This window comes from Rhinoderma darwinii, chromosome 3 (assembly GCF_050947455.1).
Source record: "Rhinoderma darwinii isolate aRhiDar2 chromosome 3, aRhiDar2.hap1, whole genome shotgun sequence".
Lineage (NCBI taxonomy): Eukaryota > Metazoa > Chordata > Amphibia > Anura > Rhinodermatidae > Rhinoderma > Rhinoderma darwinii.
Genome location: NC_134689.1, coordinates 109,005,756 through 109,025,981, shown reverse-complemented (window position 1 = coordinate 109,025,981; position 20,226 = coordinate 109,005,756). Strand labels below are relative to the sequence as shown.

At 39.0% G+C, this 20,226-nt stretch overlaps 1 protein-coding gene across 3 annotated transcripts in view; it reads right to left on the bottom strand.

The window, feature by feature from the left end:
• Positions 1–810: 810 nt before the first annotated feature.
• The window catches only part of NR3C1 (nuclear receptor subfamily 3 group C member 1), a 173,909-nt gene continuing 154,493 nt past the window's right edge, over positions 811–20,226 (bottom strand). For all 3 annotated transcript variants that reach the window (XM_075856543.1, XM_075856545.1, XM_075856542.1), the window contains exons 7-9: positions 9,581–9,711; positions 8,327–8,484; positions 811–5,674 (exon numbers count right to left, since the gene is read on the bottom strand). In XM_075856543.1, coding sequence (XP_075712658.1) covers positions 5,522–5,674; positions 8,327–8,484; positions 9,581–9,711 — 442 coding nt within the window. In that variant the 3' untranslated portion in view covers positions 811–5,521. The remainder of the gene's footprint in view (positions 5,675–8,326; positions 8,485–9,580; positions 9,712–20,226) is intronic.

The window sequence follows — 20,226 nt, the reverse complement described above, 5'->3', positions numbered from 1 at the left end:
TACCATTTAACTGAGCATATTTCTTTCAGGTCCTTTACACTCCTCAGTAACTTTTCGTTTCTTACAAGGCATATCATAACTTAAGCTAACGCTGAGGCTCATTTATATGTGTATTACTACTTCATACTTTCCATTAATGACAGAAACCTGTGCAGAATTCATCAATCCATAAGAAGGGTACCCCTAAACATCCGTTAATGTAGTGCAGGGATTTATCAGCCCACATTCAGATGTGACTGATTTGTTGTAGATTTTTAGTCCACATTCCGCATGAAAAGGTGCTATAAAGTACAGTACAATACATGTAAGTGGAGTTTTTACATCCCCATTGTAGGGGATTTTTCCGCTGCACATTTGAGGGCATGCTGCAGATTTTTAAATCCGCAGCATGCCTATTATGTTGTGGATTTTCACTGCGGATTTCACCCCTTTTGCAATGAAAAAGTGTGAAATCGGTTACAAAATCCACATGTAACACATGTTCTCGAGAGATCACGCTGTGTCGTCACTCACTTCCTGCCCCAGGTCCTGCATCGTGTCGGACGAGCGAGGACACATCGGCACCAGAGGCTACAGTTGATTCTGCAGCAGCATCGGCGTTTGCAGGTAAGTCGATGTAGCTACTTACCTGCAAACGCTGATGCTGCTGCAGAATCAACTGTAGCCTCTGGTGCCGATGTGGTCGACACGATGCAGGACCTGGGGCAGGAAGTGAGTGACGTCACAGCGTGATCTCTCGAGAACACGGCTGTGTCTGCACTGCCAGAAGCTGGGCGTTCTGAAGAGAAGTGGATGATACTTCTCGTCAGAACGCCCAGCTAGTAAAAGTAGTAAAAACGCCCCAATGTACGCACATAATACACGCCCACTTGGACTTTTACTTTAAACACGCCCACTTGGACTTTTGCAAGCCTCATTTGCATAAATACAAAAATGGTCATAACTTGGCCAAAAATGCTCGTTTTTTAAAAATAAAAACGTTACTGTAATCTACATTGCAGCGCCTATCTGCTGCAATAGCAGATAGGGGTTGCAAAATCTGGTGACAGAGCCTCTAAGTCAAACACAGAAGTCAGTCATCTAGACCAGTTCTTCTCAAGCTGTACGGTGGGGTCTTACCAGTGGGATGCCCCCTAGTTGTGGGTAAGGTGCAGCTGGGGAGGCAGTGTGATGGAAATTATCATAAACTGAACAGGGCTTTCTCTGGTGACACCAATTTCTGTTTAAGCTCAGAATTGACACCTTTTGTGCTTATTTTAATGATATACTGTGCTCAGGAGACAAATGAAAGGTAAATTGAGCAAAATGTTACTATTGTTTTCGACCAGGTATCCCCATATTCTAAATGGTGCGGACCCAGTAGAAACAGTTTGAGAAGCCCTGATTTAGAGCTTCAATAAATTTGGTTAACATGGCGGATGAAAAAGGGCAAAGACATTATAGTTTATCCCCATCACAAATATTTTTTATTTTCTCTCGTCTTAAGGGCTACTAAATATATAAAACATTAAAGGAATTGTATCATGAAGATAACTTTTTTCCAATATGCCCCACTAGGGCATATGGACGTCATAAAGTAGGGGGTCTCACTTAGCTTGAGTCCTTTCTTTTAACAGCAAGTTCGGAGCCACTTACAAAGAGCGGCTCCCACGCTGGTGGACCCAGTCTGCCCTTGTATTAACATGGTTGACCATTTATTTGAATGGCAGCTTGCCCCTGCAGTAACAGCTGACGTCCATGGTTTCAAAAGTTGAACCCACAGAGATCAGCTCATGGCTGGGCCAGTTTCAAACTGAAAAGGGGTTGTCACAGTGAGACAACACTTAAGTTATTATATATAATCTATTCCCTGTTCTAATGCAACTCAACCACCAATAATCTGATTATGGCAAAGGGGGGGGGGGGAGGGGGGTCATGGAGGCAAGGACAGCCCAATGGTTGTTTACTTAAAAAATATACAAATGGTTTCCACTAGAATATACAGATATCCATGTTATCCATTGCTTATAAGGGGGAGAAGCAGCAAAGAGCAAACTAGGACTTTTTTTGTGCTAATACGGATACTATGTCTAAGATCTTCAAATCCCCACCCCTCTTTGATAAACAGGAACATAATCTCATATGGTAAAGTGGCATAAAGCAGCTTAAAACATGGCTTTATTTTGATAATGTAGGTGAATGGTTCCTATTGTCTTTCTGAAGAAATAAGCAACAATCTCTAATAACTTTCCATCGGTTACACCATAAAAGTGCGGGTTATCAGACAATATTTTAACTGACCAGTGAGCATGGAGTACAACGGGGCCTCACAAATAAAAACAAATGTAGACAAAAAAAAGTGGCGGCGCTGTCCAAAGCAAACAACCAGATTCCGGCTTTTGGTATTTCCAGTGCTGGTTAGAAAATTAGAAGTTACCAGATTGTTTGCTGCAGGCAACAGCTCTGCCATTGTCTCCACTGGTTTTTGTTTAAGAACCAGCGGCGTGTCCGGCCTCTCGGAAAGGCTGCATAAGAAAATATAATCATCTCTCTATATTGGTTTATTAAACCCTACAACATGGAAATTTGGTTTGTAAATTATCCAATCACATACTATCGGAAATATTACAGCAAAGTAATAGGTCTGTAACATTATCAATAAATGCACTCTAGGAATATACAATTACCCTGAACTATGCACATGTCATTTGTGCAAGATTTGGTATTATAAAGTGCCCTCTACAAAGCAAGGAATGGCTAGCTGGATAGGTTCTGTAGGTATAAGTTACTACACAACATCAATAAGTTTTAGGTAATAGCATAGCTCTTAAAAGACTAAGGCTGTATTCACATGAGCTTTTCCTGTCACGGCTTATTCCTGCAATTTTCACATTGTGTGAACGCAACCTAACAGCCACTGGTGCAAATAATAGATTGAGACCGCTCAGGCTTAATTCTCTGGAAACAACGGATACCAAACTCTTAAGGCATTAAGATTTCAAAACGCATACAATGTTTTAAGGAGAAAGCGAAGATAAACTTGCAACTTCAACACTGTGATAACTAAATTATGCACTACAGGAATATGGACATCACACTACATTAGGCCTTTTACACCACAAACACGAAGTCCTCAGTGAAGAGGCGGTTATTACAGATAGAATTAAAATGTCTTGGAAACATAGTTGCAATCTCTATAGTCAGCCGACATGTATCTGTGTGACATTCAACATTCCAGACACAGACAAACAAGGAACGTATACAGCAAAAGAAATCCATGTTAGATGCTAGGGCTCAATGAAAGTTCTGCATCCTGGTAGAGTGAGGGGTCGGTGGGTCTTATCTACCGGATTCTCCATCTGCCATTTCAGATGAGAAAATAAGTGCTCTCAATACTGACTTCTGGGCAATGATGGACAAGATTCACAAATACTATTGGCGATTAGAGTCTTCCTCTTACAGGTACAGACAGATTTTTACTACAAACCTAGGAGGTAGAGCAGTGGGAGGTGGTGGGACTATGCCAGAGAAATCCTGAGAAATTCCACTGATTTCTTTCCTAAAGCTTCGTAGCACGTAACTGCATTGCGCTCACTTCTTTATTCCTTGACAAAATATCAATAGATTTTTTTACAGACTTAATTTGTCTCTGAGTCCTGTAAAAAGTTGAAAAGTTTCTAAAAAGAAATATGAAAATGTATTAAAACTGTAAAAAGATTTACAATTTGAGAATTTAATTATGCATAAACTTATGGATTCTTGTAATTTTATTATAATTTGAGCAAACATTTCTCATTTTACTCAATGCTGTTGCGGGATGACAGTAGAGACATAAACCCATCCAATAACATTCTAGGCCAAAGTACAATGAGGCCTGAACCCTATTGCAGATTATAGCATATATTAAGTAGTACAAAAGAGAAATGCAGAGAAAACTCGATTCACCTAAGTGCTTATCCATTTTTTTTCTTTTTGAGAAACAAAAATCACACAATATAATATCAGCACTATCAAGCTTGTTAATGTCATAAACCTTGTGTATACTGAATTACCGCCATGTATCTTTCCATTGCGAATTTTAAAATCGCTGCTTTACTAAACTCCTTGTCCTGAACCGAATGAAACTTGCTGTATGTTTTACACTACTCTTTTAGTATATTAGATAAAGCATTTAGAGATAGAACAGAGTATTATTTCAAGCTGCAGTAGCCCTTTCATTTTCTTTCTACATTCTCAATTATACCAATATGGCATACATCTGTAAAAAGTATAAATATAAAGTTAGTTGACAATTTATACACAGTAATGTAGTTGACTAATGTTTTTTTTTTTTTTTTTACTTCTACCACATTAAACTTGTTTTATCTATGACCCTGCTGTAAAGTGGCTTTTGTAGTGACCCTGATAAAGTAAAAAATATTTTCATCTGATAAAAAAAACAAAAAAACAAAACTTAAGTGAATGGCTATCAAGATTTTTTTTTATTGTTATTTGCTTTTTGTATGTTTTTTTTGTTTTTTGTATTTCTTACAAATAAAAGCATACACATAGGCAAGCTTTGAAACGACTACAGCAGCTTTTACCATTGCATCTCTGAGAAATTATGGCACGTGAAATGGGAACTTTTCTAGCAAAAACGACTCCATCTTAGAACTGTAGTCCGTTCCAGGCACGGCAGGGCTCAAACCTGCAGAGTGTTGTAGGGATTTTATAACAAAATGCAGGAGAAATACTCCTGGTACGTACTTACAACTGGTACATTATTTGCGAAAGAATTATACCGTATTCCGATTAAACTTCATATTCTAAATGTATTTGGCCATACAACTCTGCATTTGGTTTGGGCGAGTAGTTGAAAGAGACGAGTGGCCAACACGGTAAGAGTAGTTATGAAAGACTACGTGTAAGAATATTATGTTTCACTTGTGTTCGGAAAGCTGTGAGCTGCCCAAGCCTTAAAAAAAGGACCAAATCTGTACAACAGGATTCTTAAAAGAATAGGAAAAAGATGATGTAAGAAAAAAGGAGAATCAGTTCATCTGTAAAAACGGAGAAACTGCTAGATCCAAACAGTAGCTTAAAAGGCACAACTTCCCTTTTCTGATATACACTTGTAAACTTTCAGCAGGTTACATGCAGAAATCAAAATCTTATTTTTCCCCATAGGAGAGAAAAAAAAAAAGCAAAAACACCTGACAGGAAAATAAAACAATGATAAAAATGTAGCACAACTTCCATCTACGTAAAGATACTACCAGAATGTTCAGAATGGAGCCTCTGGTTTAATGATCACTTTTTCTTCTCATTTCAAACAGTGAAATGAGGAATTTTTCATTGTCCAAATCTTGGCCCTCTGTAAACCACATGAACTGTAGTGCATAATCACAATAGGTACACTGTTGCAAGGACAATTACCACATCTGATTTCTTTTTAATACAGTAAAAGCTATAATTTGACTTATTCTTTCCTTAAGGCAACTTTTTTTGTTTATGTATTTATATGTATTTATATATATTTATATATAGAATTTTAGTAAGGCAGTCACTTCTGATGAAATAAAAGTTTTCTGATATTTCCAGACGAATATTTTGGTATCTGATTGCTGATAATCTCGGACAACATCTCTGGAAATTCAACACTCATCGATTTGTCCGTGAAAGAATAGAAGCAAAAGGCTAGAAGATTTTCAACCACCTAAAAAGGAAGGACAATATGGTAACATAGAAAAAATGAATCATGCTCAAAGCAAGTAAAATGAGACACAGCTCTATGTTCTATATTATACTATATACATTTATATTGGAGGAGATTCCTTTGTAATTTGCTAAACAAGCGAATTTGTAGTATGTATCTGTAAATGCATGTGAAATTGTGATAGGGCACAGATTTGCGCAGCACCTTACTTGGCCATGTGGCATTACAGGTGTGACACCATGGGCTACGTGGCATGATAGTCGTTCTGCTGGCCTGAAAAATGATGTAGGACATTCTGATGCCAATGGATTGGTTTAGCCAGCTCTAGAACTTGTATTCGCAACCGGGTATTGTTATATTTGAAATGAGTGTTTTAGTTGTGTAACATTACACTTGAAAGCAATGGGTGACTCAGGTGAGCCTTAATAGGAAACAGCATTTACTATCTATCTATCTATCTATCTATCTATCTATCTAATCACCCTCTTTACAAGTGGGAGCAAATGAGGTAAGGCTGCATTTGCACAGCCGTAATATGTGGGAGCCGTATCACAGCTGTGTTAATGCAGCCTTAGATGAAGAGTGGAAATTGGTGAATACTGTTCCCAAAGATAGCTCTCCCCAGAACCATGAACAGGCTTATGGCGTCTGTATGCTCTAAATCAGGGGTCTCAAACTCGGCCGGGTAAATGGGTTGCACATAGAAAAAATGTGAAGTTGACAGGCCGCATTACTTTCAAATTTGATACAATACAAAAGTATTGTTAATCAATTAGTTATTTGAACTACTATAATAATACTACATTACTATAATACTACTACATTTCTATAATGATACCGCTAGGTTTAAACATAACGGAAATCTGCTCCAGAACTCTGGGGAAGCACCTGACATCACTGTCCATATATGGACAGTGATGTCAGGGGCAACCCCGGAGCCGGAGTCCACCCTGACATCACTGTCAACCCCATGCTCATGTCTTTTATAGAAAGCATTGAGTAAACAGCCACAGTGCACAAAAGAGAGAAAAAGTTGGTGAACTTCTGTGTAAGTCTTACTTCTGCACAGTAAGATAGGTTACTTACAAATCTGTTCTACTCAATAAAGATTGGTTAGTGTAAACCATGCTTTGGGGCAAACATCATTCAGAAGACCTAAGAAGATGTGTTATATAGACGAATAAAGCTGGAAAAGGCTACAAAAAGCATTTTTAAAGAACTAGCTGTACATCAATCCACAGTTAGACAAATTGTCTACAACTGTTGCTACTCTCCCTAGGAGTGGGTAACCTGTTAAAATCAATCCAAGAGCACAATGGGCAATCCTGAAAGAGGTGAGAAAGAACCCAAAGGTAAAGCATAAGACCTACTAAATATTAAACAAACTGCAAAAATCTCTATTTAGGTCTCCACCTTTGGAAAAACACTGAAAAAGAATGGCAATTTTCTACTCTGTAGGCTCTCTTTTCTACTCTGTAGGCTTTCTCTCTAATTCTCAGGTAACGCTCTAGGAAAAAAACAAAGTTTTCCTAGTTTCCGTTGGAAGCCTAACTAAGTGTGTGAAGCCTTAACTGCTATTATGTCTTCTATACACTGTACACAGAGGAGAGAAGCTTGCTCTCCTATTTTTATCTATCACATATATAGAAGCTGCAGCAGGATGGAGGAGTATATACTGCAGTGCCGAGCAGTATAGCTGAGGATCCAGCACTAGGGTGATGTATAACTCTTACCACCACATCTGTGTCTGATCTCTCTCTGCTCCTTCTCCATAGATCTCTATGGGCAGCAGCATCTGTGTCTCTCACTCTGCTCTGTCTTCCTACTTCCAACCCCCCATAGACTTCTATAGGCAGTGTTTGTGTGTCTCTTCTTCTGCTCCTTCCTCCTGCTACCCCTTCCCTCTCCATGGAAGTCTATGGACAGGCTATGAAAAACACACATCCATATCCTGCTGTCCGTCTCTTCTGCTCAGATGGATTTTAACTGACAAAAGGGGGTGGACAGCAAATTACAGTCAGGGAGGCAACTAGTGGCAGCAACTTCACACAGAATTTGCAGGGGTAATACAACTAAATTTTAATAGTAATTAAATGACAAAGTTGATTCTCTCTCTCTCGATCTATATTGTTTGAAAAGTTATTGTACATTTAAATCCCACTGAGATGCTGTGGCACGACCTGAAAAAAGCTGTGCACGCAAGGCATCCCAGAAATATTGATGAACTAAAACACATTTGCAGGGAAGAATAGTCCAAAATTCATCAAAGGGGTTCTTCCATAATCTATATGTATCACCTATCCGATCGCTGGGACCCTCACCAATCACGAGAATGGGCTTACCTGCCTAAACCCCATAGAAATAAATGTAGCGGTGGTCGAGCACTACTGCTCCATTCCTATGGGGCTCCCAGGAACGGCAAGGTAAGCCCACTTTCGTGATTGGTCAGGATAGGTGAGAAATATTCATTTTGGGAAAACCCCTTTAAATAAGGCTTACTTAAACTTTGCAATGCTTCAAAGCTAAGCAGCAATGGAAAGTGATGTCTGTCTTAACAATGCTAAATGGAAGATGCCTTGGATCTGTTTAATTGTACATTGTTTTGTGTGAAGGAGAATAAGTGGATTTTATTATATTCCACTAAAGACTTACCTCATGCATTGTATCCATGAGCTTCGTCAGTTGGTAAAAACGTTGCCAGTTTTGACTGGAATTTCCTTCCCTCTTTACTATGGCTTTCCCAAGTTCTTTAATATAGGTCATCCGAATTTCCTCAAATAATGCATGACTTTTCAGACCATCCTTGGGAACTATAAAGTAATATACAGAACAGCATTATAAGAGAAGAAATAAAAAATTTGTAGCAGAGTCTAAAAAACAAACAAACATTCTTTCTTTTAATGTCAGAATTCAATCAGCTCTGCTATTTCCGACCAGTACACTTATCCTGTATCCTACAGTTCACTCAGGACAGATCTCTTGAATGGGCAACATTAGGTAAATGGCATCTGGATTCTGTAAAATATCTTTAGAAGTCAATCAGCTTGTTTCCTACATACTATAAGATATGACTTGAGTGACTAACTGCTGTTGGTCTGAAGACTGATGAAGGGTTTAGGCTTTGTAAGGGTTCTGGGTTCCGGCAGAGCTTTCCATCAGGGAAACCCATGAACAGAACCCTGACTGAAACAAAACGAAAACCATAGGTTTCCGTTTGCATCACCATTGATTTCAACGGTGACAAACGGCAACCATTTGCACCAGATCAGTCACCATTGCAATCAATGGTGATGCAAACGGAAACCTATGGTTTCCGTTTGTTGGTCAGGGTTCCGTCCATGGGTTCCCCTGACGGAACGCTCAGACGGAACCCATGAACAGAGCCCTGACGCAGATGTGAACGAAGTCTTACAGCTCATTGACTGAAAGGATACTGGACTGACATAAGCAGTGAAGGAAAGCAGACCAGAGAAGGTTTGGGAATGTACTCTGGAGAATTATGGATCTTCGGAGCTTAGAGGACTGGCATAAGGATATCTCGCTAGAAGCTTAACTTTTACTTTTGAATTACTTTTTTTTTTTTTAAACCAATTTTAACTGTAGGTTTGAACAATTGCAAGAACTATGACTATGTCAGGGCCAATAGGGCCTCAATCTAGAATAAACATTTAGTTAATAAGGTTGAAAAAAAGAGACCGGTCCAACAAGTCCAATCTATAATCCTAACGTGTTGATCCAGAGGAAGGCAAAAACCCCATAAGGCGACTGCCAATTGCCTCATGAGAGGAATAATTCCTCCCTTACTCCAAACATGGCAATCAGAATAAATCCCTGGATCAATGTCTCATCCCCAGAATCTAATCTCTAGTTATCCAAGAAAATGCTTCACAGTCTACCAATACTTACTAGTACACAGGAGTAACAATGTTTTCATGCACAGATATTCGTCATATGAAACCTGAAGGCGAGTCATTTCCTTGACGACTTTGAACATGTCTTGAAATCGCTCTTGCATGTAGGGTAAGCGCATCCTTTCCCTGAAAGAGGAGGGAAGTAAATACACGTTAGTGCTGACCTGCAATGTCATGTATCTTGATGGAAACCCTGATACATTTTTCACATTTAATTTGGCAGATTATGGTGATACAATTTGTGATGCATAGTACAAAAAAAAGAAAGAAACTTCAAGTGTTACAAAAAATGTCAGCAAACTGGCAAAACAAGCTCAACATTCTAGATGGCAAAGAAACAGACATGCTTTATGGAGGATTTTGGCCCAATAGTAGATAACAGGCATGGTCCTACCCAGTTCCACACTTTACAAAATACTGTAGATGTAATAGGATGGAAGGCTTCCTCTTATTACATTCTAGGACTACCCTATTCAGAATTGAGAGAATACACTGTGTTATGCGTAGTGTAGGACATGAGGGAGAAGTGTAGGGCATGAGGGGGCGGGGCACGACACTGGGATTCCATCCTTGGTGTTCTTTAAATCATGCATCACCCCCTAAAGTCCTGCACTGGGCATAACACAGTGGAAGCTGTGGTCGGAATTTTCTTTGAAGCTAAATTCACCTCCTATACAAAAATAGCCAAGTCCTTTAACCCCTTAACGACTTAGGTACCCATTAAGGGAAACTATGGAGCGGACTCACGGGCTGAGCACGCTCAATACTAAGGGGGTGACGGCTGTGTAATACACTTTGACTCTGCCTGTTAAACACCTTAAATGCCGCGGCCAATCGGGACCGCGGCATTCAAATTGTTAGAATCAGGGGGGTGGCGCACTCTGATGCGACATCGGCCCCCCCACAACGCGGGGGGTTGCTGATGGTTGTTTTGGCAGCCTGGGGGCCTAACGAAGGCCCCTAGGTCTGCCATATTTGTACTCCTTTAAAGCCCTGCCTCAGGGCTTCAAAGGAGATTGTTAGTATAGCGATATACTACAACAGATTAGTATTGCAGCATATCATGCAAGCGATTCAATGGTTCAGGTCCCCTAGGGGGAATATTAAAAAAATAAAAAAAACAGTTAAAAGTTTTTTTTCTAAAAGTGGTAAAATATAAAAAAAAACAGATTTGGTATTGCTGTAATCGTATCACCCTGCAGAATAAGGTGAACATGTACTTTTTACCACCTGATGGACGCTGTAATAACATAACCCCCCAAAAAATGGTGTAATCGCTGTTTTTTTGCCCATTTCACCCTAACAAATATTTTTTTTTCAGATTCCCAGTACATCTTGCGCTACAATAAATGGTGCCATGAAAAACTATAACTTGTCCTGCAAAAAAACAAGCCCTCATACGGCTATGTTGATGAAGAAATAGAAAAGTTATGGCTTTTGGAATGCGGGGGAGGAATATACGAAAATAAAAAAAAAAACTCAAATTGGCCTGGTCGTTACCTTTGCATGGACCTGCGTAACTATAACCACATACATATGAGGACACTTACACACTTGTATTTCTGTGGTTTATATGCACAGCACAAATATGCATGTGAGAATGAATGTAATACAATCATTATATTTACTGCCATTGTCACTTTACGAACAGCGTTTTTCCTTTCTTTGATAGAAATTGCGGACATTTTCTAAAGTAAATACCAAACTATTTATGCCAGAAACCTTTCTATGTCTCAACAATGGCTGGCATTCAATGAAATAGATCTACTTAGTGCCTGTGATCTTTTGTCCAACTACTTTCATACCTGTCTGTCTGTCCATTATAAAAAACAGAAGATAGGTTAAAATAATTATTATGGCCTAAGGAGGTGTTAGTTGGAAAGCAGGCCTGCTTTCTTCTCCGCTATTCCAGTGGCCTCGTATTGTTGATCAGACCGGCAAGCGCAACTGATATTTCATATCACTGTACAAAACCGGCTCCAGGTTTACGTGGGCGATAGAATCACAGTGGACCACTTATGACAACTGAGTGTGCATGTGAACTCAATAGAAAGAGGGTAATAAGCTGCTGCCGGACACCCCCATACATTTTAGATGGTCGCCCAAAATTATTCTAATGTGTATGGAACCCTTTGTGGCGCAAATCTTCCAATTGCATTTGGAATTATTCTTTAAAAGTTCATTCTGCCTTTTATTCCTTGAGAAAGGAACTAACAAAACACGCTGGTTCATTTTTGGTGGCGACAGCCTATATTCCTTCTTTAGGCCACATGCACACAATGCGTATTACATGTGGACTTGCCGTGTGAATTGTCCTGCGGCAAATCAGCAGGGTAATACAATACCTGTAAAGCAAATATTTCAAGTAATTTTAACTCTACTTTGCGGAATCTTTCCAAATATAAATTGACCTGCGTTGCACATTTGCAGAATGTCGATTTATCTTGTGTTTCCGTCTCAGAATTGTATCTGACCATTTGATTTTTTTTGAAGATAAAACATTAAAATTTGCAGCATATAATCCGCACCTATTTCTGCAGATGTAGAAATGTAAAAAAAAAAATCCACAATATTATGTGCGGACTCTACCTGTGGTTTTGATGCAGATTTTCTGCATCAAATTCCACAACGTGTGCATGTAGCCTACAGGAAGAAAAAGACTGTCAATTGCTGTTTATCTCAAATGTCCTAACAATTCTAACCAGAATAATAAACATAATGCACCGGGGAAAAAAAGTTTTAATCCATCTCTTACCAACCTCCGTACTAAAAACAACTGATGCACTTTATCATCAGTTACAGTCCCTCAGAAATGAACAGGATTCATTGACTGATCCATCATGTTATCAATACGTTGCTTTAACCCCTTAATGACCAGCCTATTTTAGGCCTTAATGACCAATTAATTTTTTACGTTTTTCTATCGTCTCATTCTAAGAGCTATAATTTTTTTATTTTATTGTTTGCGTCGACATAGCTGTAACAGGTCTTGTTTTTTTGCGGGAGAAGTTGTATTTTTTAACAGCACCATTTTGGGTTACATAGAAATTATTGATTAACTTTTATTAATAATTAATTTTTTTTGGGTGGGTGGGGGAATAGAAAAAAATAGCAATTTCGCCACTTTTTTTACATCCTAAATTTACGCTGTTTACCGTGTGGTATAAATAACACAATAACTTTATTCAGCGGGTTGTTACGCTTGCAACGATACCAAATTGATATTGATTTTTTATGTTTTACTACTTTTACTCAGTAAAAACACTTATTTGTTTTCATTATTTGTTTCTGTGTCTCCATGTTTGAAGAGCCATAACTGCGGATGCAGTTGCATGAGGGCTTTTTTTTTTTGCGGGACGACTTGTGGTTTTTATTGGTACCATTATGGAGTAGATGCAACTTATTGATCACTTTTTATCACTTTTTTTTTTTTAAAGGTAGGATGCACAGAAAACAGCAATTTTTGCATTGCTTTTTATTTTATTTTTTACGGCGTTCACCATGAGGGTTACATAATGTAATAACTTCATAGTTGGGGTCGTTACGGACGCGATGATACCAAAATATGTGTAACCTTTTTTTTTTTAATAATAAAGCATTTTGTAAGGGGAAAAAGTGGGTTTTTAATTTTCTTTCACTTTTTTTTAATTAACTTTATTAAACGTTTTTTTTCACTTTTTTACTAGTCCCACTAGGGTACTTTACTATGCGATCCTCCGATCACTTTTATAATACACTGGCATCTGGTAGGCCATGCCTCTGGCATGATCTAGCAGGCATACACTACAGGAAGACCTGGGGCATTTATCAGGCCCCCCCGGCTGCCATAGAAGACATTGACACTCGGATCGTATCGCCGGGTGTCAGTGGGATGAGAGGGAGCTCCCTCCCTCTCTCCAAAATCACTCAGATGCGGCGCTCACAATTGAGCACCGTATCTGAGGGGTTAAACCAGTGAGATCGATACTGATATCGATCTCACCCGTTAGAGTAGGGCTGCCCCCAGCTACCTCTGGTAGCTGAGAGCAGGGAGATTTAACGGCTCCATGCTCTGTTGATTTATTCTGATGCAGCACCGTGAAAAGGCGTATGTATCAGAATAAAGCCCATTAGTGGCCGCCGTGGAAAGGCGTATTGGCGGTCACTAACGGGTTAAAGAGTGACTACACTTTCATTAAACTTTTGATATGTCATACAGAAATATTACAAGTTTGGAACGGTGGGGGTCCGGCTGCTGAGACCCACACTGTCGCTGAAGCAAAGGTGCAGAAGTGCTCACCTGAGTGCCCTGCACCTTCGGCTATGATCGCGCTCTGTCAGCCTGAAGACAGCTCACATAGAACGTCTATGAGCCGTCTTCAGGCAGATAAATGCCAGAGGTGCACGGCTCTCAGCGGAGTGCTTCTGCACCTTCATTTTAGCAACCACCGATCCAAACTTTTAATATGTCTCTAAAGCATATCAAAAGTTTGATGAAAGTAGTCCCTCTTTAATGACCATGTTCTTATCCAGGGTTGAGAACTGTATTCTAGTCCAGCGCTATAAACACTAGGGCCCCATGCACACGACCGTATTTTCATCTATTACTTATCCGTATATACGGAACGGTATCCGTAAATACGGCCCATAGTGCATTCGTATTGGAGCCGTATATACGGATCATTAAAAAATAAAAGAGAGGTTGCAAATGAAGTTACCAACATTTTGCATAGCAACGCTTCCGTGAATACGGACGGTTTACGGATGCACATCTGTAGTCGTCTGTATTTACGGACAAGAGTGGGACAGGTTCTATAATTTTTTCTTTGACTCACTGTAAATAATGCTCTTCAGACTGCACAGTGGCACATCGTAATTAGGAAACATATTTAGAAGCCAATACAACCTTGATTTCTATACAGAAATAAGTGAACATTCTTCTGTATATGAAAAGCACTTGAAGTCACAAGATTGTTATAATCCAAATGGTGATCTAAGGCAAATCAAATACAAAGAAAACTCTTGGAGATAATTATCCAAAATTGCATTGGAAAATGTCCAAATAAGATGATCACTATGATGCCTGTACATGATGCAACTGAAAATCTGTCAAAGAATCTGGTCTAGATAAAGGGTTGGTCTTCTCAAAGAAGTGTTTTTTGAGGAGGTTCCACTGTATTCAAATAAAATGTTTTATGTCTATAGACCTATGGAAGAATACAAGGGGCTCTCCTTGATTTTGTATCCAGAATTGTTAATAGTTTTAGCATTCTTATAATATACATTTGTGTGTTACCATAATATCTACTTATATTTGTACAGTTTACAGCAATGAACCAGTGTTATGCAACTCAAGTACAGAGAAAGCAGCCATAAAAGGCACAGTTAGAGGAAGGAATGTTTAATTCCAGGGCACGGAGTACGTGTTAACAGATGCAAGGCTCTCCAGCTGCAGGCTCACTAAGGAGATTTAAATCACACAACTCTCCAATATTTCCAAATGGTGACACACTAAAAAATACTCGAAGTGCACAACCTTATTCATCCACAAAGTCTAGAGAGCCCGGGACTCAAAGCGTGCAAGAATGTGTGGTCTCAGGATGTCATAGACATGAGTCATCTTTTATGTTCATTACTATTTTTATGGCGCAGGTTTTTTTTCCATACATACATACACTACCGTTCAAAAGTTTAGGGTCACTTAGAAATTTCCTTATTTTTGAAAGAAAAGCACAGTTTTTAACAATGAAGATAACATTAAATTAATCAGAAATACACTCTATACATTGTTAATGTGCTAAATGACTATTCTAGCTGCAAACGTCTGGTTTTTAATGCAATATCTACATAGGTGTATAGAGGCCCATCTCCAGCAACCATCACTCCAGTGTTCTAATGGTACATTGTGTTTGCTAACTGTGTTAGAAGGCTAATGGATGATTAGAAAACACTTGAAAACCCTTGTGCAATTATGTTAGCACCGCTGTAAACAGTTTTGCTGTTTAGAGAAGCTATAAAGCGGACCTTCCTTTGAGCTAGTTGAGATCTGGAGCATTACATTTGTGGGTTCGATTAAACTCTCAAAATGGCTAGAAAAAGAGAGCTTTCATGTGAAACTCGACAGTCTATTCTTGTCCTTAGAAATGAAGGCTATTCCATACGAGAAATTGCCAAGAAACTGAAGATTTCCTACAACGGTGTGTACTACTCACTTCAGAGGACAGCACAAACAGGCTCTAACCAGAGTAGAAAGAGAAGTGGGAGGCCCAGCTGCACAACTGAGCAACAAGACAAGTACATTAGAGTCTCTAGTTTGAGAAATAGACGCCTCACAGGTCCTCAACTGGCAGCTTCATTAAATAGTACCCGCAAAACACCAGTGTCAACGTCTACAGTGAAGTGGCGACTCCGGGATACTGGCCTTCCGGGCAGAGTGGCAAAGAAAAAGCCATATCTGAGACTGGCTAATAAAAGGAAAAGATTAATATGGGCAAAACCACACAGACATTGGACAGAGGAAGATTGGAAAAAAGTGTTATGGACAGACGAATCGAAGTTTGAGGTGTTTGGATCACACAGAAGAACATTTGTGAGATGCAGAACAATTGAAAAGATCCTGGAAGAGTGCCTGACGCCATCTGTCAAGCATGGTGGAGGTAATGTGATGGTCTGGGGTTGCTTTGGTGCTGGTAAAGTGGGAGATTTGTACAAGGTAAAAGGGATTTTGAATAAGGAAGGCTATCACTGCATTTTGCAACGCCATGCCATACCCTGTGGACAGCGCTTGATTGGAGCCAATTTCATCCTACAACAGGACAATGACACAAAGCACACCTCCAAATTATGCAAGAACTATTTAGGGAAGAAGCAGACAGCTGGTATTCTATCTGTAATGGAGTGGCCAGCACAGTCACCAGATCTCAACCCCATAGAGATGTTGTGGGAGCAGCTTGACCGTATGGTACGCAAGAAGTGCCCATCAAGCCAATCCAACTTGTAGGGGGGGCAGAAGGGAAGAATGGGGTGAAATTTCTCCCGATTACCTCAGCAAATTAACAGCTAGAATGCCAAAGGTCTGCAATGCTGTAATTGCTGCAAATGGAGCATTCTTTGATGAAAGCAAAGTTTGAAGGAGAAAATTATTATTTCAAATAAAAATCATTATTTCTAACCTTGTCAATGTCTTGGCTATATTTTCTAGTCATTTTGCAACTCATTTGATAAATAGAAGTGTGAGTTTTCATGGAAAACACTAAATTGTCTGGGTGACCCCAAACTTTTGAACGGTAGTGTATGTTAGTATTTGTTTGCACAAGTAAACAAAAGCTGTTGTTGGCAAGAGACCAAAAAAAACAAACAATAAATTTTATTAATATATTTAATTTAAAATATTCCTAAAATGTTTATTTCTCAATGTAGGTCAATTATTCAGCAGTGCAGAGGACCCCTTGTCCTGCACTTAAAGAACAGAATTTGTCTTTTATGCTACTATCATACAACAATATAGTTAGACTTGGTTAATAGCTGAGGTAAGTATAAATTCGATCCCATAGGCATATTGTATGCTCTGTGTGAATCAGTGTTAGCTGTCAATCATTAAACATTGTATCAGTTTTGTATGCACTGACATTTGTAATGTTTTCTATTTGTAAATAGACTTTGTATCAATTCAATTGCTGTGCAACACGTACTTTATCTATTTCTTTTGTGCTTTGCACTGATTGTTATAAACCTGCTATTGCTGTCTGCTTTTTGTAAACCAGCAAACAGCAGCAGATTGCAATTTGTTGCATATATCAGTGTTAGCTGTTGATTCGTATTTTTTAGGATAATTTGCAACAGTCAATGTTGGTATTGAATTTTAATTGTAATATTTATTTTAAAGGTATTGTTGTCTATCATACAATTTTTCAGCAGTCCACATTTTGTTATAACACGCTGGCTTCCTCTGACAGAAGTAGTAACAGTGCGGTAGCTTGTATGAGTGAGCACTATAGAGAATGCTATGATTGTAGTGTGCTCTAATTTAGTTCCCTCCTTGAATTTGTAAGAGGCTATTCACAGTGGCACTATGCAGTATTTGAGCTGGTTAGCTTGTGTGTTATATAGAGCTTGCAACAACGATCCTCTGTATTGGGATCAGCAGCAAATTTAGCCGCTTGTTTCTCTTTTATTATGGACTGATTGCTGTCTGTTTTCTGTGAAAAGCAGCAAATAGCAGCAGATTACAATTATATAACAGGCTGCTTGTATATATCGACGTGCTATGTTCTGACCAGGCCACTTTTATATATCCTCATGTTTTATAAGCATTGTATTTTCAGTTAGGATTACGCTTAATAGTGTGCTTTCTTAGAAAGCTATTTGCTTCTTTATTTCCTTATATCTCAGTTTTTACAGAAAAGGCCGTCAGTGGCAGCATTACTGGTGGTCTGATTAACTTGCTCTGCAAGTCAGCTGTCTTTGTACGCGCTGTCAGGGATTCAACCTGCAGCGCTTGTCAAAATTCAAAAATTCTTAATTCACGTCCCGCTCTCCTACAGGGAGCAGTGCTTTTATAAGTGAGTCTTTGCAGACTTATAGTTCTTGAATTGTTGTTGGTAGCAGCATTGAATTAGGCTAAGACCTTATGCATTGAGTTCATTAATATGACTGGACACCCGACGCGCGTTTCGCCGGCATTCCGGCTTCCTCTTGCAAGAGGAAGCCGGAATGCCGGCGAAACGCGCGTCGGGTGTCCAGTCATATTAATGAACTCAATGCATAAGGTCTTAGCCTAATTCAATGCTGCTACCAACAACAATTCAAGAACTATAAGTCTGCAAAGACTCACTTATAAAAGCACTGCTCCCTGTAGGAGAGCGGGACGTGAATTAAGAATTTTTGAATTTTGACAAGCGCTGCAGGTTGAATCCCTGACAGCGCGTACAAAGACAGCTGACTTGCAGAGCAAGTTAATCAGACCACCAGTAATGCTGCCACTGACGGCCTTTTCTGTAAAAACTGAGATATAAGGAAATAAAGAAGCAAATAGCTTTCTAAGAAAGCACACTATTAAGCGTAATCCTAACTGAAAATACAATGCTTATAAAACATGAGGATATATAAAAGTGGCCTGGTCAGAACATAGCACGTCGATATATACAAGCAGCCTGTTATATAATTGTAATCTGCTGCTATTTGCTGCTTTTCACAGAAAACAGACAGCAATCAGTCCATAATAAAAGAGAAACAAGCGGCTAAATTTGCTGCTGATCCCAATACAGAGGATCGTTGTTGCAAGCTCTATATAACACACAAGCTAACCAGCTCAAATACTGCATAGTGCCACTGTGAATAGCCTCTTACAAATTCAAGGAGGGAACTAAATTAGAGCACACTACAATCATAGCATTCTCTATAGTGCTCACTCATACAAGCTACCGCACTGTTACTACTTCTGTCAGAGGAAGCCAGCGTGTTATAACAAAATGTGGACTGCTGAAAAATTGTATGATAGACAACAATACCTTTAAAATAAATATTACAATTAAAATTCAATACCAACATTGACTGTTGCAAATTATCCTAAAAAATACGAATCAACAGCTAACACTGATATATGCAACAAATTGCAATCTGCTGCTGTTTGCTGGTTTACAAAAAGCAGACAGCAATAGCAGGTTTATAACAATCAGTGCAAAGCACAAAAGAAATAGATAAAGTACGTGTTGCACAGCAATTGAATTGATACAAAGTCTATTTACAAATAGAAAACATTACAAATGTCAGTGCATACAAAACTGATACAATGTTTAATGATTGACAGCTAACACTGATTCACACAGAGCATACAATATGCCTATGGGATCGAATTTATACTTACCTCAGCTATTAACCAAGTCTAACTATATTGTTGTATGATAGTAGCATAAAAGACAAATTCTGTTCTTTAAGTGCAGGACAAGGGGTCCTCTGCACTGCTGAATAATTGACCTACATTGAGAAATAAACATTTTAGGAATATTTTAAATTAAATATATTAATAAAATTTATTATTTTTTTCAATTTTCAATAGGAACCACAACTCTTTTCCTTTCTCCCTACTTCCAAAATATATTAATTACATTATTTGGTGGTGTACACCTTGTGGTTCCCCATAACTCACTTTGTATATATATAAATAAGTGAGGGTATCAGCAAAATCTATATTTTGACAAAAAAAACAAACAAAACGCATTCTCTATAATTAATGTTAATTAGGAGAGGAAATAATACAAATATAAAAAATAAAAAAAATCTCGAACTCTCCAGCCAACTGTTTATTACTAATTAGTACAGCAAGAAGTTGCGTCACGTGACGTTAACTAGGCTAAAAAATGTGCGGCCCGAGATGTCTTTGTATGACATGCAGCAGGAGGGCTGGGCCTCAGTCGCAGATTCCGCCGAAAACAATAGCGCAGCATGGTGCGATATTGTCTAATGTAAAACCATGGATACCCTGGCGGAACACGGTGGTGTCCGTGGTGCAAAAGAACCGGCGCTTCTGGTTATTCGCTTGTTCTGCTTATGATAAACATGGACCCAGCAGAGCCACAGCCAGGTGGAATTTTTCTCCTGCAAAAAACTCAGTGTGAACCCGGCCTTACCGTACCAGGGAACACTGAAGCAGTTCTACTGTCT